General features: G+C 42.0%; 1 protein-coding gene across 1 annotated transcript in view; it reads right to left on the bottom strand.

Annotated features, from left to right (window-relative positions):
• runx3 (RUNX family transcription factor 3) overlaps positions 1-21,880 on the bottom strand; it is a 65,374-nt gene extending 43,494 nt beyond the window's left edge. Inside the window, exons 1-3 of the mRNA XM_062962349.1 lie at positions 21,443-21,880; positions 8,094-8,250; positions 3,997-4,101 (exon numbers count right to left, since the gene is read on the bottom strand). Coding sequence (XP_062818419.1) covers positions 3,997-4,101; positions 8,094-8,250; positions 21,443-21,742 — 562 coding nt within the window. The 5' untranslated portion in view covers positions 21,743-21,880. The remainder of the gene's footprint in view (positions 1-3,996; positions 4,102-8,093; positions 8,251-21,442) is intronic.
• Positions 21,881-23,193: the final 1,313 nt, after the last annotated feature.

The raw sequence follows: 23,193 nt of genomic DNA, 5'->3' as shown, positions 1-23,193 counted from the left end.
TGGAGCTGGAGCTGACAGAGGGAGCTCTCCCCAGGTTGGATTCGAACTTGGCAGCCTTCAGGTCAGCAACCCAACCTTCAAGTCACAAGGCTTTAATCCACTACACCACCGGGGTAGTGATGATGATAATCATATTGTTTACACAATGGTTTCTTATGGATACACACCTTACAAAGTACAGTAGAGTCTCGCTTATCCAAGCCTCGCTTATCCAAGCCTCTGGATTATCCAAGCCATTTTTGTAGTCAATGTTTTCAATATATCATGATATTTTGGTGCTAAATTGGTAAATACAGTAATTACAGCATAACATTACTGCGTATTGAACTACTTTTTCTGTCAAATTTGTTGTATAACATGATGTTTTGGTGCTTAATTTGTAAAATCATAACCTAATTTGATGTTTAATAGGCTTTTCCTTAAACCCTCCTTATTATCCAAGATATTCGCTTATCCAAGGTTCTGCCGGCCCGTTTATGTTGGATAAGTGAGACTCTACTGTACATTCAAACTATCTTTATAAAGCATATATGAAACATACATGGGTTTGAGTCCCATGTCAAAAATCTCCCAAGCATTTAAGATCAAGGGTGCTCAATCTGATAGTGATGGCTGCAGTGAAAATTTTCAGTGTTGATGATAATAATAATAATATTGTTTACACAATGGTTTCTTATGGATACACACTAGGCATGTCCGATCAATGAAAAAAATGTTTCAATTCTCGTTTCTAAAGTAGGGGGCGCTGTCGCTTCGATATAGAAAGTTTTTCCGAATTTTTCACCCAAAAATTTTGGATATTTCCGAAAATTCGTAATGATTCTAAATGTTTCTAAAATGGCGGACGCGCATGCGCAATCGCTACACACAAGGCTTGTATGGCAATCTTCCATGTGGACGCAGAGGACGTTAGCCCCCACCTTTGCGTCCATCGTGGAAGCTTCTGATTGGCCGGGGAGCTGCAGCCATGTTAGGCTGTGCTAAGCTCCCATTCAAGGTAGGTTGCAGAAACAAAAAAAAAATTTAAAATATTTTTTAAAATATATTCAAAAAAAATGGGGGGGGGGAATTAACGAAACATTAAGAGTTCGAATTACATTGCTGGTTGCGCTGTGAGACAATGTCTCGGAATGCGTATCAAAAAGCGAGAACAATCCGAAATAATTCCGATATACAATTCAAAACGATTTTTTGGACAAGTCTAATACACACATTACAAAGTATTCCTAATCATCATGTTCATTTTATTTCCAATTTGTTTGGCTTTCAAATCCCATTGTTCTGTGACAGTTTTCTGTGTTGTATCCTGGGTGCTGAAGTCCAAAACATGGAGGGCCAAAAACATGACCCACCCTTGATTCTGAGCGTTCAAAGCACTTTGTGTACCTGATCTCGATAATGAGTGCCTTCAAAGGTAGCTCGGTCTTATTATGCTTCTAATTTGGGATGCAAGGAGGGGAGCAGGTGAAGAGAATAGCCCTTGGCTGGCTTTTCCTTGCCAACTGTCTTCCAGGATTGCCAACTTCTGAACACAATGTTCCCCTGGCTGTTCCTTTTGTTAACAAAGCCTGGTTTTTCGCAGCCTGTCTCTGTTGATGAAGCCCTTCCTGAGCTTAAAACTCATGAATGGACTCCCTTGCCCTGGAATAATTACACCCGGTCTGCTCTCTGACTCGGATCACTGGCAACCCAGGCACAGAGTCATTCCTTTCTCTGCATTGAACCACACAGGGAAAGAACAAATACCATATATACTTGAGTATAAGCCGACCCAAATATAAGCCGGGGCACCTAATTTTACCACAAAAAAACCTGGGAAAACTTATTGACCCGAATATAAGCCGAGGGTGGAAAATGAAGCAGCTACTGGTAAATTACAAAATAAAAATAGATACCAATAAAATTACATTAATTAACCGAGGCATCAGTAGGTTAAATAATGTATATACATATGGATATAGATATACAGGTACATGGATCTATATGTACCGTATATACTCAAGTATAAGCCGACCCGAATATAAGCCGAGGCACCTAATTTTACCACAAAAACTGGGAAAACGTATTGACTCGAGTACAAGACAAGGGTGGGAAAGGCAGCAACTATGGGTCAATTTCAAAAATAAAATACAGTAGAATCTCACTTATCCAACACTCGCTTATCCAACATTCTGGATTATCCAACGCATTTTTGTAGTCAATGTTTTCAATACATCGTGATATTTTGGTGCTAAATTCGTAAATACAGTAATTACTACGTAGCATTACTGCCTATTGAACTACTTTTTCTGTCAAATTTGTTGTCTAACATGATGTTTTGGTGCTTAATTTCTAAAATCATAACCTAATTTGATGTTTAATAGGCTTTTCCCTAACCCCTCCTTATTATCCAACATATTCGCTTATCTAACATTCTGACAGCCCGTTTATGTTGGATAAGTGAGATTCTACTGTACATGGATCTATATTTACCATATACACTCAAGTATAAGCCGACCCGAATATAAACCGAGGCACCTAATTTTACCACAAAAACTGGGAAAACTTATTGACTTGAGTATAAGACGCAGGCGGGAAATGCAACAGCTACGTGTCAATTTCAAAAATAAAAATAGATATTAATAAAATTGCATTATTTGAGGCATCAGTAGGTTAAATGTTTTTGAATATTTATGTAAAACTGTAATTTAAGATAATAATAAGACTTTAATAAGATAAGACTGTGCAACTCTGAATACCTATATGCTCAAGTATAAGCCGACCTGAATAGAAGCCAATCAGGACCCTCACTCGAGTATAAGCCGAGTGAAGCTTTTTCAGCCCTAAAAAAGAGCTGAAAAACTAGGCTTATACTCAAGTATATACAGTAAGTTCAAATAAAAAAACAACTTCTTGTTTTTCCTCACATAAAGTGTCTCGTTTAACTCTCTAAATATCCTAATACGAGTTCGAATCCTCCATATATTGGTGTCAATGGGAGGTGATCTGTCTAACACATATTTCTGGTGGCAGCTGAAACCAATCCTCTGCATATTTATTTATTTATTTATTTACAGTATTTATATTCCGCCCTTCTTTCTCACCCCAAAGGGGACTCAGGGCGGATTACAATGAACACATATATGGCAAACATTCAATGCCAACAGACAAACAACATTCAGTTTTAGACAGACACAGAGGCATTTTAACATCTTTCCAGCTTCACGATTCCGGCCACAGGGGGAGCTGTTGCTTCACCGTCCATTGGTGGCTGTTCTTCCTCATTCTTTTCCTCGTGAGCAGTTTTATGATGTTGTAGATTAGTTAAATTAGCCTCCCGCATAAAGCGTACCTAAATTTTCCCTACTTGACAGATGCAACTGTCTTTCAGGGCTGCTAGGTCAACAGCATATGCCATCAAAGGCAGAGGTTCCCAGAAGGATAATTACAACTTCAAGAATTCTCCAACAGAAATGGCCATTAGCAAGTATACTGTCCAGCTATTCTGGACAATGAGTGTAAAGCCACTTGATCAGACAGTAGGCACCAAAATACACCAACTATTAACTTATCTATAGGCCTGATTGTTTACAATGTCACCCACTGAACCTATACTGCTTCATAAATTCCCTTCTTCTCCAAAGTATGTGCATAGATAGACTTTACAGAACAGCTTCCACCACAAAAAGTACTCTCTTTGTATGGCTGGCTTTCATATTCCCCATTGGCAACTCGCCAAGCCAACGAGTTTGCCCACACTCCCTCAGAACACCACATACCAAAACTGATCTCAGGAGTATCCTGCAAGGAAGGAACTCCGTAAATACTATCCAAATAAAGCCTCGTTTCAGCCACAACTCTCCATCACAGGGAAGCCCTATTATAGAATAACACCACCATGGCATCCATCCCTCACAGATGCCACCAAACAGTCTTGATGAGACTCAAAAGCCCATGTGCCACACATTTCCACTCAAAGCAAACCAACGAATGCACAAGCCAAGGTATATCACTTACTTCGTGGCTCCCGGGGTCCGTCGACGGTCACTTTGATGGCACGGTGGTAAGTGGCCACTTGGGTGGGGTTGGTGAAGACCGTAATGGTCAACGTAAAGCTTTTTCCTAAAAAGCAAGGAAAGGAGAAACATGCATGAGCCCAAGGATGGAAATGTAAACACACTGTGGCTTCAAAACCTAGGCAGAGTGGAAAATTACTTTTTTTAGATTATAGCTTTTAAAATCTCTTTCAGCAGAGCTAATAGCCAAAGGATAAGGTTTCCAAAGCTGACTATGATGTGATCCCTTTACTTGGGAATGATAGGGATTGAATCTGGAACCTTCTGCCTGCCAAACACATATTATTTTTTTATTTTAATATGCATTTTATCAGTGGGCCAGTAAGTCCACATTTTTCAATCAATTGTTCTATCTTTGCTTTCCGACTTAGCATTATTTTGCCATTGTTCTGTTTTCGAGATCGCCATACTAACATATTACCAGAAAATGTTACAATTACACCTGATACAGATTTACATTCCTGTTCAGTGGCAAAAGAACTATCAGCATAGCAATCGATGTCTTGAAAAAAACTAGACAATATCCAATAATATATTTTATCTTGTTGTATGTCTTTTAATAGTGTTTCATCTCTTGTTTGAATGAGGTTGCATTCCCCCTCGAACCACAGGGAGTATGTATTACAGTAGAGTCTCACTTATCCAAGCTAAATGGGCCGGCAGAATGTTGGATAATAAGGAGGGATTAAGGAAAAGCCTATTAAACATCAAATTAGGTTATGATTTTACAAATTAAGCACCAAAACGTCATGTTATACAACAAATTTGACAGAAAAAGTAATTCAATGCGCAGTAATGCTATGTAGTAATTATTTTATTTATGAATTTAGCACCAAAATATCACAATATATTGAAAACACTGACTATAAAAATGTGTTAGATAATCCAGAACGTTGGATAAGTGAGTGTTGGATAAGTGAGAGTCTACTGTATTCATATATATAAGTTCATACATGGTCCCATGACCTAGGGTGCTCCCATGTTCTGGCCTGATTCTGTTGGTGTGCAGAATAATAATAATAATAATAATAATAATAATAATAATAATAATAATAATAATAATAATGTTGGATAAGTGAGACTCTACTGTACATCACCATATGCTACAAATATATCCATATGTTGATGTATATAATAATTTCAGACCACCAGAAGAAGGCCTGGAATAAGGCCGAAACCGGTCATGGTGCAGTTGATTCATACAAAATCCGTACAACATTGTGTGTGATTACTGTGAATTCAAACACTATAACTAATTTAATATTCAAATTATTTACTGAACTTGTTTATTTTCTATTTTGTATAAAAGTGGGTGATTTATGTTGAGTTTACTTACTCAAGAACCCATTCATATTGTAAATAATATTATTGTCTTGAAGATAAAAGGTTAGAGAAAGCTCTGCTGGCTTCGTTGGGCTTGGACCAAAACCCGTTGTTTGGGGCTTGAAATCGAACTCGGCACAAGCCCCTCCAAGACTCCAGACTACTGTAATTTCGTAGCCCAGACATGGAGACCCGGGCGGGTGGGCGGAGGGGCCTTAATGAATTCAAGAGTTCAGATGGAGTTATGTTCGGTTTGGAAATTTGCGGAAGGGGGAGAAATGGAAAGAAGAAGGAGAAAAAAACAAGGACGGGGCGAGAGGGAGGAGACTTAAGCAAATAATTGAGTACAGAAATGAAAGCTTAATTCATAAAAGCAAAACATTTTCCATTCATCAACCTGCAAGCAGTTAAGTGGGAGTTTTTTGGGAAGGGGGGTGAAAGAAAGCCTGCCTGCCACTTGGGAAAAAAGCCAACAGGAAAGCGGAAATACACAGAAGAATGTAAACTATTTGGGTTTCATAGAGAGCAACAAGTAAACAGTTATTACACGCAAATCATTCTTAAGATCACTCGGCCCTAATGCCGAGGAGCCAAAATCCCTTGACGGTTTGCATGTATACATTCAAAAAGCTGGGAGAAAAGTTGGCCGGATGCCCACGAGGCTACAGTGGGACCCTCTTTGTGGAAGGGGCGAGTTTGCAGAGGAAGCCGGCCCTTAAAATGGCCCCAAATCAGCAAATGAAGAGGGCAGGGGTCCTCACACTTTTTCAGTGGAGGGCCGGTTCACGGTCCCTCAGACTGCTGGGGGGCAGGACTATGATGAAATAGCCCAAAATTAGGAGTGTTGTTGTTGTGTGCCTTCAAGTCGTTGCAGACTTAGGTCAAGTCTAAAGTTTAGGACAGGGGCCAGGTCAAGGACCTTGGAGAGCCGCATCCAGCCCATGGGCCTTAGTTTGGGGACCCCTGATCTAGACGATCTCCCAAGACCATAGGTAAGCAAAGAGACCTCCAAAGACCATCTAAGTGGTCTCAGAAGACCATAGGTAAGGAAAGTGACCTCCAAAAGCCATCTAGATGGTCTCATAAGGCCGTAGCTAAGCTAAGAGATCTCCAAAAGCCATCTAGATGGTCTCATAAGACCATAGGTAAGGAAAGAGTCCCTCAATGGCCATCAAGATGATCTCATAAAGCCATCAGAAGAACATAGATAAGGAAAGGGACCCTCAAAGGCCATCTAGATGGTTTCATAGGACCATAGGTAAGGAAAGTGACCTCCAAAAGCCATCTAGACGGTCTCATAGGACCACAGGTAAGGAAAGGGACCCTCAAAGCCTATCTAGATGATCTCATAAAGCTGTCAGAAGACCATAGATAAAGAAAGGGACCCTCAAAGACGATCTAGATGGTTTCCTAAGAGCATAGATAAGGAACGGGACCCTCAAAAGCCATCTAGACAGTCTCATAGGACCACAGGTAAGGAAAGTGATGTCCAAAAGCCATCTAGATAGTCTCATAAGGCCGTAGCTAAGCAAAGAGACCTCCAAAAGCCATCTAGACGGTCTCATAGGACCACAGGTAAGAAAGGACCACAGGTAAGAAAAGTGACCTCCAAAAGCCATCTAGATGGTCTCATAAGGCCGTAGCTAAGCAAAGAGACCTCCAAAGACCATTTAGACGATCTTATAAGACCATAGATAAGCAAAGAGACCTCCAAAGACCAGGTAGATTTAGGTCAACCCCATGTCTAAAGTTTAGGACAGGGGCCAGATCAATGACCTTGGAGGGCCGCATCCGGCCCATGGACCTTAGTTTGGGGACCCCTGGAATAGGGGTTAGATCCCGGCCCTGGCCCAATCCTGTTTTCTGTACATCTGTTTGGACTTCTCAACAGAGCCAGAGATTAGGGTTGTGCTTTCGGGGTAAACCTTGACCCGTTTCGTGTCCCGGCTTTCGGTGGGTACCCCGATCCGTATTTTGGGAAATCAGGAGGGCTTCACAGGCTCCCCTTCCCATCATTTTAGGCATTTAAGCTCTTCTGTTCTAGAGGATCGGCGCTCAGCTGCAGGCAGTTGTGCACTTTAAGGAGGCTTCTTATCTGTTTCTTACTCGAGAGAAGGCGCTTGGCTGCAGGCCGGCCGGTGCGCATGTTTTCTGGGCCTGCACGACACATGCATTTTCCAAGGCAAGGAGGCTGCTCACAAAAAGCAGCCTGTTTCTTACTCTAGAGGAGGTGCTCAGCTGCAGGCAGGCAGGCAGGCACGCTTTCTGGGCCTGCAAACCACATGCATGTTCCAAGGCAAGGAGGCTGCTCACAAAAGCAAATGAGGAGCTGTGATTGGCTCCTACTTGCTTTCATATCGTAACCGGGAGGGGGCTTCCTGTAACGTGCTCCCGAAGGTAACGAAAGTAACTAGAAAATGGATGTAACGAAGGAAAACGGGATTCATGCACAACTCTACCAGAGACTGCTATTTTAGTAGCCACACATCTAGCACCTCTTTGTGGAAGGGGTTCTGATGAAGAGCTGTAACGCTGTAGGCGAACATGTGCTTTGCAGATAAAAGGTCCCAGGATTTCGTCCCCAGCGAGATGTGAAATTACAAATTCCATCCCTCCCGCATGCAAAGCCACACTCGTGGAATATTCGTTTCCTAGACCAACCTTTGACGATCTCTCAAACTTTGATTGCCGTTTGTTTCCCTCTGATCCTCTTACCTCGGCCGCTCCGTCCAACAAAGCGAAGGTCATTAAACCTGGCCACTTGGTTTTTCATCACCGCAGAAGCGTTCCGGAGCTCGGCGGAATAGTTCTCGTCGTTGCCGGCCATGACGGTCACCACGGTCCCGTCGGGGACGTCTCCAAGGGCCACCACCTGGATAACATCAGCAGGAGGCAAGAAGGGCTGGGTTTAGAATGAATGTCCTGAATGTTCAGGGCTCAGACATTTCAGATCTCTGTGGCAGAAAATCCATAACAACATGCATATATACACACTGCGGTTCCATCTACATTGGCCATATAATGCGGTTTTGGTTAATTATATTGCAGTGTAAATTGCAGCACAATTCACCCAGAAAATTATCCTGCCCAAACGTCAGGTTGCAACCCAGGGTGTCATTCCAGCCAACAGGAAATTGAAAGTTACCTGGGAGGGCCAAGAATTAAATAACTTGCCGTCACCTTAGATCAAACACTAACATTGAGAAAACATTGTGTGAATACCAAGCACAAAGTAGCTGCACGCAATAACATCCTGTGGACACTTACTGATAGGACTTGTTTTCAGGGGATGTCTTATTATTATTTCAGGGGGCCGGGCTGTGGCGCAAACTGGTTAGCAGCCAGCTGCAATAAATCACTCTGACCAAGAAGTCATGAGTTCGAGGCCAGCCCGTGTCGGGGTGAGCACCCGACAATTAAAAATAAAATATAGCTGACCTAAGCAATCCGAAAGATAGTTGCATCTATCAAGTAGGAAATTTAGGTACCACTTTTATGTGGGGAGGCTAATTTATGACACCATAAAAATCACCCAGCTGCCGTTGGAATGAGGAAGTTGCCGTCGCAGTGGATGATGAAGCAGCTGCTCCCCCTGTGGCCAGAATCAAGCATACCCTCTGGAAGCTGGAGAAGGTTTAAATTGCCTCTGCGTCTGTCTCTGTCTCTGTTCTATGTTCATATGGCATTGAATGTTTGCCTTATATGTGTAACAATGTGATCCGCCCTGAGTCCCCTTCAGGGTGAGAAAGAAGGGCGGAAAATAAATACTGTAAATAAATAAAGAAATAAATAAAATTTTCCAAATTAGCTTTTTTTAGGTAGGTCTTATTTTCGGGGTAGGTCTTATTTTCAGGGTAGGTCTTATTTTCGGGGTAGTTCTTATTTTCAGAGTAGGTCTTATTTTCAGAGTAGGTCTTATTTTTGGGGTAGGTCTTATTTTTGGGGTAGTTCTTATTTTCAGAGTAGGTCTTATTTTTGGGGTAGGTCTTATTTTCGGGGTAGGTCTTATTTTCGGGGTAGGTCTTATTTTCGGGGTAGGTCTTATTTTGAGGGTAGGTCTTATTTTCGTGGTAGGTCTTATTTTCAGAGTAGGTCTTATTTTCAGAGTAGGTCTTATTTTGGGGGTAGGTCTTACTTTCAGGGTAGGTCTTATTTTCGGAGTAGGTCTTATTTTCGGAGTAGGTCTTATTTTCAGGGTAGGTCTTATTTTCAGAGTAGGTCTTATTTTCGGGGTAGGTCTTATTTTCGGGGTAGGTCTTATTTTCAGAGTAGGTCTTATTTTGGGATTAGGTCTTATTTTCGGAGTAGGTCTTATTTTTGGGGTAGGTCTTATTTTTGGAGTAGGTCTTATTTTGAGGATAGGTCTTATTTTGGGGGTAGGTCTGTATCTACCTTCTAACTGATTCAACTGAAGTAAATTTGCAAGCCTTTCAATCTTCAGAGCGAAAGAAAGAAGGAAAGAAGGGGAACAAAGGAGCAGAAATCACTTCAAGGGCTGCAATTTCTTCCAAAGCGAAGCCTTTTCAAAAACTCCTATCGATTTCAGGAGGAAAGAATGAAAAAATGTGTTTAATCCTCGGGTGGAAATCAATGCAGCTTGAAAAGCATTTGACTGCATCTGGCTCATATCCTCGCCATTTGGGGGGGGGGGGGGGGGCGGAAAAAAGCTAAAGTCCCCTCCTTCTGTTTAAAGCCAAAGCCATGGTTGACAGTGTCTCTTTCATTCTGTACGAGAGCAACATAAGAGGACCAAAATAGCCTCAAAATAATAAACAGCTGAGCTCTTAACTCGGGGGCCTGCCAATTGAACTTGGCTCCGGCTGGGATCTCCAACAAGGATTCCATGCAGACAACCGTTAAGCAGCACTCTCGGCCCCATGGATTCCAATGGCACATTGAACATATGCTCACTTACACGGCTCCTATTGAAACTCATGAGTACAATCTTGCTTAATAATTCAAGATTTTTAAGGTTTTATAGCTGGACTCATTGGCTTGCTGTGAGTTTTCTAACCTATCTGGCCATGTTCCAGAAGCATTCTCTCCTGACATTTCTCCCACATCTATGGCAGGCATTCTCAGAGGTTGTGAGGTCTACTGGAAACTAGACAAGTGGTCATATATATATATATATATATATATATATATACCCTGTTTTCCCCAAAATAAGACAGTGTCTTATATTAATTTTTACTCCCAAAGTTGTGCTAGGTCTTATTTTCAGGGAATGTCTTATTTTTCTATGAAGAAGAATTCACATTTATTGTTGAACAAAAATCCCCTCTGGGGATGCCTGCTATAGATGTGGGCGAAACGTCAGGAGAGAATGCTTCAGGAATATGACCAGACAGCCTGGAAAACTCGCAGCAACCCAAAGTTCAGAAATATATACACTACTTGCCTAGTTTCCAACAGACCTCACAACCTCTGGGGATGCCTGCTATAGATGTGGGAGAAACGTCAGGAGAGAGTGCTTCTGGAACATGGCCTGAGACAGCCTGAAAAACTCACAGCAACCCAAAGTTCAGAAATATATAAACCACTTGCCTAGTTTCCAACAGACCTCACAACCTCTGAGGACGCCTGCCATAGATGTGGGTGAAACGTCAGGAGAACATCGCCAGACAGCCTGGAAAACTCACAGCAACCCACTCAACCTGGAGTTTTTGCTCCCATATAATTGTGCAGAGGGGTGTAGTCCAAGACCACCATCCAATATATATCTGTTCAGAAATACACTAGAGTCTCACTTATCCAAGGTTCTGGATTATCCAAGGCATTTTTGTAGTCAATGTTTTCAATACATCCTGAGTAAATACAGTAATTACTACATAGCATTACTGCGTATTGAACTACTTTTTCTGTCAAATTTGTTGTATAACATGATGTTTTGGTGCTTAATTTGTAAAATCATAACCTAATTTGATGTTTAATAGGCTTTTCCTTAATCCCTCCTTATTATCCAACATATTCGCTTATCCAAGGGCCCGTTTATGTTGGATAAGTGAGACTCTACTGTACTGAATTTAATGAAACTAGGAAACCAGGGGAAATAGATAGGTGGGGATAGGATAATAGTCTAAAATAGTTTTATTTTGTTTTGGCTGATGGCCATTTCTAGTTCTGCTTTACTAGTTAATCCAGGGGTCCCCAAACTAAGGCCTGGGGGCCGGATGCAGCCCTCCAAGGTCATTTACCTGGCCCCCGCCCTCAGTTTTATAATATAATATTTTTATATCAGTTTTAATAATATAATATATTGTATATACATATAATATTGATAATAATATTATTTTATACAATATAATACTAATAGTAATACCATATAATAATATTAATTATATCTTATATATTACATATTATATAATAGTATAGTGGTATAGTTCAATATAGTAATATATAATGCTAATATTGTGTTATGCTAATAATATAATATATTGTACTAGCTGTGCCCGGCCACGCGTTGCTGTGGCGAAGTATGGTGGTATGGGAAATAAAGTATTGAGGAATTGTATATTGTATATTGATAATCTTATATTATCTGCTTAGAACTGGATTATATGAGGCCCCTTCTTCACAGCTGTATAAAATGCACACTGAAGTGGATTATATGGTAGTGTGGAGTCAAGATAATCCAGTGCAAAGCAGATAATATAAGATTATAAATGGGTTATATAGCTGTGTGGAAGGGCCTTGAGTCTACACTGCCATATAATCCATTGCAAATTAGATAATCTGTGGAAGAAGCCTAAGTGAGGCCTAAATCTGCCTGTCCCCTAACTGAACCCTGGCTGTCCCTTGGCTGAGTTGGTTGCTAGGAGACCAAGTGGGCGGAGCTTAGCCTTCTAACTGGCAGCAATTGGATAAAAGCAATTATTCCTCTCCCTCTAATTAGGACTTTATTTTTCTTTTCTTTTTGTTGTATCAACCTAGAGGCATGGATGATGGGTTGTGTTGTCTAATTTCGAGGTTGGGGGGGCCTGTAGTTTTGTTGTTTTGTGGGTCGCCGTGATGCCATCACTCATTTATATATATAGATGTACATATAGCTGCTCTGAGTCCCCTTCGGGGTGAGAAGGGTGGGATATAAATGTAGTAAATAAATGCAGTAAATAAATAATGAATTTTAGACTTAGGCTCGGCCATAGTCTGAGATGACTTGAAGGCACACAACAACAACAACAACAACAACAATCCTACTTAACTTGACTATCTCATTGGCCAGTAGCAGGCCCACACTTTCCATTGAAATCCTGATAGGTTTACGTTGGTTAAAATTGTTTTCATTTTTAAATAAACCAGTCCAATAAACCAGTGAAGGCCTTGCCGCCCTAAAACATGGATGGAGCATTTATTTGGCCCCACCAGACGTGTTGTTTGGAGGTCTTCCTCCACAAAAGGCCCCAATCCGCTTCCAGCCCAAATGCTGACACTTTTAATCACCCAGATGATTTAAAAGGCTGCAAATTTGGCAGGGCCCTGAACCAAATCTGCAGTCATATTTTGGGGGGAGTTGCCAGTGATCTCCACAAATTTGGCCAGGACTTCAAAAGGTGGGCGGATCCGAAGGCAGAGGGAACTGGTTAGGTTCAGCCTGGAGAAAAGACTGAGATGTAGCGGATGGAGCAGAGCTATTTAGACACATTTGAAGGGATGTCAGGCAGAAGGAGGCTGGTTGGGCTGCTCCAGAGGATGGGTCACAAAGCCATGGATTCAAATCAGGGGAAGAAGAAAAAAGAGATCCCACTGAAAACATTGGGAATAATGTCCAGATGCCATAGAGTAAGCCAAGGCTAGATCTACATTGTCATAAAATTAAGCTCAAAGCAGATAATCTGGATTTTATATGGCAATGTAAACTGGCAATGGATCTATACTGCCATATAATCCAAATTATGAATAATAATAATAATAATATTAAATATAATCCACATTATTGGTTTTGAACTTGATTGTATGAGTCTACACTGCCATATAATCCACAGTATTGGCTTTGAACTGGATTATATGAGTCTACACTGCCATGTAATCCACATTATTGGTTTTGAGCTGGATTATATGAGTCTACACTGTCATATAATCCACGTTATTTCCTTTGAACTGGGTTATATGAGTCTACACTGCAATATAGTTACATAATTTGCTTTGAATTGGATGATATGAGTCTACACTGCCATATAATCCACATCATTGGTTTTGAGCTGGATTATATGAGTCTACACTGCTATATAATTCACATTATTGGTTTTGAACTGGATTATAAGAGTCTACACTGCCATATAATCCACATTATTGGTTTTGAGCTGGATTGTATGAGTCTACACTGCCATATAATCCACATTATTTGCTTTGAATTTAATTATATGAGTCTACACTGCCATATAATTACATAATTTGCTTTGAATTGGATGAGTCTACACTGCCATATAAACCACATTATTTGCTTTGTACCGGATTATATGAGTCTACACTGCCATATAAACCACATTGTCTGCTTTGAACTGGAATATATGAGTCTACACTGCCATATAAACCACATTATTTGCTTTGAACTGGAATATATGAGTCTACACTGCCATATAATCCACATTGTCTGCTTTAAATTGTATTATATGAGTCTACACTGCCAGAGATCTGAGATCGAAATAGTCCCGACAGATTTTTAGAATAAAAATTAAAATCCTACAGGGTTTGGGGGGAGAGAGAGCAGATTATTTCTGATTTGGATAAAACTAGAAAAAAAATAGTTTCAAGGGAGAAGAAGGGCTTTCTTTGCCTTGCAAGCCTGGCTTCGCCATTCGGAAATAACCGGACGGGTCGCCTGCAAAATGCAAATGTTCTCAGAGGAGCGTTGGAGTTTGTTCTAATTTAACCGAAAGGACAGCAGACCGAAGGTTTCAAGGAAGGGCTTCCCCCAAAACCTCTCGCCCGCCCCACACCCCACACCCCACTGGTTCCCTTTAAAACGCTCCCAGTTGGCTTGGTTTTCTGGGTTTTTAATGGTCAATAAAAACAATCAGGACCTTCGCTCAGAGAGGTTCGATTGCCGCGGACAGAGAGAGTTCTTCACCTTCGCCTGGGTTTCTCCCCACTTTTTGTCTTCCTTTCCTCCTCCCTTCTTCCCTTCCTCCCTTCTTTCTTTTCTTTCCTTCCTCCCTCTTTCGCTCCCTCCCTTCTTTTCTTCCTTCTTTTTCTTTCCTTCCTTCCTTCCTTCCTTCTTTCCTTCTGTCTTTTTCTCCTTTCTTTCTTTCCTTCCTTCATTCCTCCCTCCCTTCTTTCCTCCCTTTTTTCTTTCCTTCCTTTCCTTCCTTCCTTCTTTCCTTACTTCTGTCTTTTTTTCTCTCCTTCCTTCCTCGCTCCCTCCCTCTCTCCTTTCTTTCTGTCCTTCCTTTCTTCCTTCTTCCTTTTCTTTCCTGCCTTCATTCCTCCTTCCCTTCCTTCCCTTCCTTCCTTCCTTCCTTCCTTCTGTCTTTCTTTTTCTCCTTTCTTTCCTTCCTTCTTCCTTCATTCCTCCCTCCCTTCTTTCCTTCTTTCTTTCTTTCTTTCTTTCCTTCCTTTTTTCTTTCTTTCCTTCCTCCCTCGCTCCCTCCCTCCCTTCTTTTTCTTTTCTTCCTTTCCTTCCTTCCTTCTTTCTCTCTCTCTTTCCTTTTCTCCTTTCTTTCTTTCTTTCTTTCCTTCCTTCTTCCTTCATTCCTCCCTCCCTTCTTTCCTTCCTTTTTTCTTTTTCTTTCTTTCTTTCTTTCCTTCCTTCCTTTTTTCTTTTCTCCCTTCTTTTTCTTTTCTTCCTTTCCTTCCTTCCTTCTTTCCTTCTCTTTCTTTCTCTCCTTTCTTTCTTTCCTTCCTTCTTCCATTCCTCCCTCCCTTCTTTCCTTCCTTTCTTTTTTTCCTTCCTTCCTTCCTTTTTTCTTTCCTTCCTCCCTCGCTTCCTCCCTCCCTTCTTTTCTTCCTTCTTTTCCTTTTCTTCATTTCCTTCCTTCCTTCTTTCCTTCTCTCTTTCTTCCTCTCCTTCCTTTCTTTCTTTCTTTCCTTCCTTCTTCCTTCATTCCTCCCTCCCTTCTTTCCTCCCTTCTTTCTTCCTTTCCTTTCCTTCCTTCCTTCCTTCTTCCCTTCTTTCCTTCTTTCTTTCCTGCATCTAATACATCTAATATCCCAGACCCTTTGGAAGAACCTGATATTCAGAGACGAATCCCAGAGACGATTATTATTATTATTATTATTATTATTATTATTATTATTTATAATAATAATAATAATAATAATAATAATAATAATAATAATAATAATAATAATAATAATAATAATAATAATAGGGGGCATCTCTTGAGATGAATCTAAGCAGCAGGCAAGACTCGCCCGGCTGCAACAAAACAATCTGGACTTCCGAATTCAACTCGAGATATTGGCCACCAATGGAACTGGATCCGCAGAGCAAACGATCCGAATTAAGAGATCCCGGTTTTTTGGTGGGAATTCGGCTCCAGTTGGCGTGAAGGGAGGAGAGGAACCGAGAGAAAGGGAGGGAAGGAGTATGGCTTTGGGATGAAGGGACTCCCGGGAATTATTATTATTATTATTATTATTATTATTATTAATTATTATTGTTATTATTATTCCCAGTTCAGTTAACAGGGCGAGGGTTTCTGAAGCCGGATTTAAATTCCTAAGGGAAGATGAAAGTCCTTTCTTAATTCGCATCCGACTGAAAAGCCCTTCCCGGCTTTGTCTGGATTGACACTGCAGCCTAAAGCGGGATTGTATAGTCAGTGTAGAGCCGGATAATGCAGCCAAACTGCACCGCGTGGGTCTACACGGACCACTTAACGCGGATTGGGTTTCGGGGAGCCAAAGCCAGAGTTATAGTTCGGAAGCGTCAAAGTCAGGCTCAGAGGAGGCTTGGGCCCCTTCCATATAAGTGAATAAAACCCCGCATTATCTGCTTTGAACCGGATTATATGGCAGTGTGGACTCAGATAAACCAGTTATCTGATATTTTGGGATTTTCTGCCTTGAGCTGGTTTACTCGATTTTGTTTTCTTGCTCCCAAAGAAAGCTTAACACCTTAATTAATGTTTATACCGCTTTGAGTCTCCTTGTGAGGAGGAAAAAACGGGGTATTAATAATATTAATATTAATAATTGATGATGTTTTGGGGTGGGATTTATTTTTTATATTTGGACCCCTGACTGGGCAGAAAGCGTTGAAATGTCTCTGAAAAGCCTATTATATCTTTATTTTTGTTATTTATTGCACTTCTATACCGTTTTCCTCACCTCTCAGGGTTCCCAACATAACCAATGGCAAAACCCAATGCTTTGCATGCATCAAAACAACAAGGACAACATTTAAATTATCAAACTATAAACAACAACATTTAAATCGTGCACCATTCCGATTATATCTTTAATTACTTCCATATTTCTATTTTCCTGTCAGTAACGAATCTTCATAGTTTAGTTTTCGTTTATTTGTTTATTTGACACAGAAAAGGCCGAATGCGGCTTTTAAACTCAGAAGAAAACCAGGCTGAACTCAATGGGACACTTTCGGGTTTTTTTTAATACTTAGTGTGTCTACACTGTACAATGAATGCGGGTTGACATCGCTTTAACTCTAATAGGAACCTGGCAAGCTTTATCTTCCCAAATTACTACACTTCCCGGGTTCTATAACATTTCAGAAAGTGGTGTCAAGCCGCATTCGTTCTTTGTAGTCTACATTTATTTACAAGGCTCAAATCAAGCCACCCTTTCAACACAACCTCTGAGGATGCCTGCCATAGAGGTGGGCGAAACGTCAGAAGAGAATGCTTCTGGAACATGGCCATGATACAGCCCGGAAAACTCACTGGAAACTAGAGCTCGTGTCTGGGTTGTTGTGCATTTTCCAGGCTGTCTGGCCATGTTGCAGAAGCATTCTCTCCTGACGTTTCGCCCACCTCTATGGCAGGCATCCTCAGAGGTTGTGAGGTCTTCAAGGCGGCTTACAAAATTCGACAAAAATTCAATACCTTGCAGGCACAGAAAAAAAACACATCCATCGAAATATAAAAGAGTCTAAACATATAAACAATTAAAACACGCATCACTAATATATTAATAATATAATATACATTGCTGAGTCTTGATCTTTGTGCTTATCCATGATCTGGACTGAATTATCTGAGTCTATGCTGCTATATTATCCAGTTCAAAGCAGGTGATATGGATTTTATATTGCAGTGTTGCCTTTCTCACCAGTCCTCTGGAGATGACAGTAGCCACAGATGCAGGCAAAACTTCAGGAGGAAATGCTACTAGAACACATTGGCCATACAGCTTGGAAACCACACAACGGTGATCAACATGCCTTCCTTGGGACGATGGCTTCCCTGGATCCTTATTATTATTATTATTATTATTATTATTATTATTATTATTATTATTATTAATAATAATAATAATAATAATATACAATAATAATAATATACAATAATAATAATAATATACAATAATAATAATAATAATAATGCTAGAATACATTGGCCATACAGCTGGGAAACTACACAACAGTCACCAACATGCCTTCCGTGGGACGATGGCTTCCCTGGATCCATATTATTATTATTATTATTATTATTAATAATAATAATAATAATAATAATATACTATAATAATAATAATAATAATAATAATAATAATGCTAGAATACATTGGCCATACAGCTTGGAAACTACACAACAGTGATCAATATGCCTTCCGTGGAACGATGGCTTCCCTGGATCAATATTATTATTATTAATAATAATATTAATAATAATAATAATAATAATAATAATAATAATAATCTATAATAATGATAATGATAATAAAAATGCTGCTAGAACACATTGGCCATACAGCTTGGAAACCACACAACAGAGATCAACATGCCTTCCGTGGGACAATGGCTTCCCTGGATCCATATTATTATTATTATTATTATTATTAATAATATTAATATACTATAATAATAATAATAATAATAATAATAATAATACCCCGCTTTATCTCCCCCAAAAAGGGAACAAGGCGGAAATATTCCTACGAATGGCAAAATGCTGCTAGAATGCATTGGCCATACAGCCTGGAAACCACATCTTCTGCAGGTCAATGTAGATCTAGAGAAGGCACTGGAATATTGTTTCCAAGCTGTATGGCCAATGCATGGCCACATTGAGTAGGGCGATGGATTGACTTCCCTTGATCCATATTCCCATGAACAGCAAAATGCTACTACAGTAGATTGCATTGGCCATACAGCTTGGAAAACACACAACAATATGCCTTCTATAGCTCGACCTGGAGTGGGACAATTACTTCCCTGGATCCCTATGAGTAGCAAAATGCTGGTCATACAGCTTGGAAACTACGCAAGGGATCCGCTTGTCTTCTATAGCTTGACATGGAATGGGACTAGGACTTCCCTGGATCCCTATGAGTGGCAGAATTCGGCTAGAATACATTAACTATACAGTGAGATGTTGTGCATAGCCATACAGCCCGGAAAAGGCACAACAACCCAGTGATTCCGGCCATGAAAGCCTTGGACAAGACATTGACTAGACAGTTTGGAAACCACACCAGATTCCAGTGATCAGCATGCCTTGTGTAGGTCAACATGGAGTGGGATGAGTCCTTCCCTGGATCCCTATGAGTGGCAAAATACTGATAGAATACATTGACTACTATACAGTTTGGAAACCACACCAGATTCCAGTGATCAACATGCCTTCTATATCTGACGTGGAGACTTCTAAGACTTCCCTGGATCCTTATGAGTGGCAAAATGCTTAGCCACACAGCTTGGAAACTACACAAGGATTCAGCTTGCCTTCTACAGTTCCATAAGGAGTGGGACAATGACTTCCCTGGATCCATGTTCCTACAACATCCCAGTGACCAACATGCCTTCTGTGGGTCAATGCAGGTCTACAGAAGGCATGTTCATCTCTGAAATGTGTGGTTTCCGAGCTGTATGGAGAATACAGGACCACATTGAGTGGGAGGACGATGGCTTCCCTGGATTTTTTAAGCAAATCATGAAGAGTAGTTCCATAACACAACAACATATTTATTACAGCCCAAAGACCCTTATTGCTCCGTATAAGATAAAACACCACCACCCAACTTGGTTGCTTCACTACATCGGCTATTGCTGCAAGTAATGACAGTGTGAATAAATTGTCAATATTTGCTTGAGATGGTGCTTGCAGTTCTGGAGGGACTCTTAATTTGTCTCCTAGACTCAGCATGGGGATTTGGTTAACCAGTTAAAATTCATGAGTAAACCAATTTTTTTAAAAACCTGAAAATGGAGCCCCCGGTGGCGCAGTGGGTTAAAGCCTTGTGACCTGAAGGTTGGGTCGCTGACCTGAAAGCTGCCAGGTTCAAATCCAACCGGGGAGAGCGCGGATGAGCTCCCTCTCTCAGCTCCAGCTCCATTTAGGGACACGAGAGAAGCCTCCCACAAGGATGGTGAAAACATCAAAAACATCCAGGCGTCCCCTGGGCAACGTCCTTGCAGACGGCCAACTCTCGCAGCAATCCAGTTTCGCAGACATCTATGGCAGAGGTGTGGGATAAATGTCAGGAGAGAATGCTTCTGGAACATGGCCATTACAGCCCAGAAAACTCACAGCAATCCAGTTTCGCCCACATCTATGGCAGGCGTCCTCAGAGGTGTGGGAGAAATGTCAGGAGAGAATGCTTCTGGAAGATGGCCATTACAGCCCAGAAAACTCACAGCAATCCAGTTTCGCCTACATCTATGGCAGGCATCCTCAGATATAGAATCTGGGGGGAGCACGGATAAGCTCCCTCTGTCAGCTCCAGCTCTCCGTGCGGGGACATGAGAGAAGCCTCCCAAAAGGATTGTAAAAACATCAAAAACATCCGGGCAATGTCCCCTGGGCAACGTCCTTGCAGACGGCCAATTCTCACACATCCGAAGCGACTTGGAGTTTCTCAAGAAAAAAAAACCTGAAAATTTTCGGGGGGTGGGGTTGAACCCCTAAACCCCTCTGGCTACAGGCCTGTGGGCCACCCAGTCCAACCCTCTGCCAAGAAGCATGAAGATGACACTCAAAGCACCCCCGACAGATGGCCATCCATCCAGTGATGACAAGAGTGACCAGGGAGTGAGAGGACGGCTTGCCTGGATCCCTGTGAAGGGCTGGGGTCCTCGAAGGGGGTCGAGGCGGACCCCTCCCCCCTCCCCCCACACCAGCTTTTTTTTTCCGTGTCAGGAGCAACCTGAGTCGCTTCTGATGTGAGAGAATTGGCCGTCTGCAAGGACGTTGCCCAGGGGACATTGCCCGGATGTTTTTGATGTTTTTTTTTACCATCCTTGTGGGAGGCTTCTCTCATGTCAGTACCCATTACTCTGGCCCGGCCCAGTTCTATTGTGTTTAGCGTATTGTTATTGCTTGTGGTTTATACTGTTTAATTCTTTTAATTTGCCTTTTGTTTTGTATTGTTATATTGTGTGTTGAGGCCTTGGCCTTTGTAAGCCGCATCGAGTCCTTCGGGAGATGCTAGCGGGGTACAAATAAAATTTAATAATAATAATAATAATAATGTCCCCGCATGGAGCTGGAGCTGAGAGAGGGAGCTCATCCGCGCTCTCCCCGGGTGGGATTCGAACCTGGGAGCCTTCAGGTCAGCAGCCCAACCTTCAAGTCAGGAGGCTTTAATCCCCTAGCCTAGGCCACCGGAGGCTCCTTCCACGCGGGCTCCTTCCAGCACATTCTGTTTTCGGGGAATTACATGATATGGACCACTGAACATTACAAATCACTTTTGGTCAAACTGTATCGGGCTCAAGTCTACTGATTAGCTGAGTTTGCCCAGGTGATGGTTCTTTTGTCCATTTCTCCAGACATTGTTCCAGAATCAGTGTTTGCCTTCCTTTCAAATCTTGCAGGCTTAGTTATCTTACTTTTGTAACATGGCAAGGGCTCACAATTACAAACTGTAAGTTCTGGATAAGTTCTGGTCCAGAGCAGTTGGAAGGAGAAGCACTATCGGTCTTACAAGGTCGGTCTTACCTTGAAGGCGACGGGGAGGGTCTTGTTGCACCTCCAGTGCGAGGGCAGGACGGAGCAGAGGAAGTTGGGGCTGTCGGTGCGGACCAGCTCTCCGGGGTGGTCGGCCAGGACGTCGACCACGGAGCGGGGGGGCTCTGTCCGGCCCCGGGCTGCTCCGGACCCCAGGCCGAGCCCCCCTCCGCCTCCTCCGCCTCCGCTTCCGAGGGTGGCGGCGCCGTTCTCGCCCATCTTTCCGCAGGGGAAGGCCGCCGAGGGAGGGGTGAAGCGCCGGCTGGTGCTGGGGTCTACGGGAATACGCATCACCGGCGTCAGAGTCCGCGCCCTCTCCCCGGAACCCCCCAAAGAGACCCCGACCCGCTCTCCTGCCCTGCTCTGCTCTGCTCTGCTCTGCTCTGCGCGGAGCCAGCCGCCCGATGGGACCCGCTTTCCCTACTTCTTCCTCCGCCTCCACTTTCTCAACCCGACTCTCTCTCTCTTTCTCCCCCGCTACGACTTTATTTTCAGGACGAGGCAGAGGAGGGGGGCGTGGCTCTCGGCGGCGGAGTGGCAGCCCCGCGGACCAATCGGAGCGCCAGGAAAAGGGGAACGGGGCGGGGGGGAGGAGGGAAGAGAAACCACGCCCCCTTTCCCATTTGTTTCCAACGGGGAGGGAAACACGTGGAGCGCCCCCAAAGGAAAGCACGCTCCTTTATTTATTTATTTATTTATTTATTGGGTTGTTGTGTGTCTTTCGGGCTGTGTGGCCATGTTCCAGAAGCATTCTCTCCTGACGTTTCGCCCACATCTATGGCAGGCATCCTCAGAGGTTGTGAGGTATGGAGAAAACTAAGCAAGGAAGGGTGAGGTGGACATATATATACACACACACACACCTTCCTTGCTTAGTTTTCTCCATACCTCACAACCTCTGAGGATGCCTGCCATAGATGTGGGCGAAACGTCAGGAGAGAATGCTTCTGGAACATGGCCACACAGCCCGAAAGACACACAACAACCCTGTGATCCTGGCCATGAAAGCCTTCGACAACATATTTATTTATTTTTCCCTCCCCAAACGTTTCTCCACCCCACCCCCCCTATGAAGGAGTGAAAAAAGAAACCCTTTAATTTACAGCCTGGGAGGTTTAAACCGGTGTCAAACCTGGAATCCGGTTTAATTAGGAGTGGAGATGTGACGAGACAAAGCGGGATATAAATACATACATGCATACATTAAAGCGATACAATTGGGGGAGTGGTTTGAAGTGGAAAGGGATAATAATCATCATCATCATCATCATCTAATAATAATAATATCTCTATTAGCCCAATATTCAGAGACGAATCCCAGAGACCTGGACCCAATGTGCATGCGTGCTGTGATGTTATATACATAATAATAATAATAACAACAACAACACACACACATATATATATAACAACAACAACAACACCAATAATAATAATGCATCATCCTTTCTCTCTCTTTCTCTCTCCCTCATAAAATTATGGACTTCAGATAATAATAATAATAATAATAATAATAATAATAATAATAATAATAATAATAATAATAATAATAATAATAATAACTGCAAAAAGCCACCCTGCTGGGATCTGCACGCATCATCCGAAAATACATCACACAGTCCTAGACACTTGGGAAGTGTTCGACTTGTGATTTTGTGATATGAAATCCAGCATGTCTATCTTGTTTGCTGTGTCATAATAAAATAATAATAATAAAATAAAATAATAATAATAATAATTCT

This window comes from Anolis carolinensis, unplaced genomic scaffold (genome assembly GCF_035594765.1).
Source record: "Anolis carolinensis isolate JA03-04 unplaced genomic scaffold, rAnoCar3.1.pri scaffold_10, whole genome shotgun sequence".
Lineage (NCBI taxonomy): Eukaryota > Metazoa > Chordata > Lepidosauria > Squamata > Dactyloidae > Anolis > Anolis carolinensis.
This window is presented reverse-complemented; position numbering and strand designations above follow the sequence as displayed.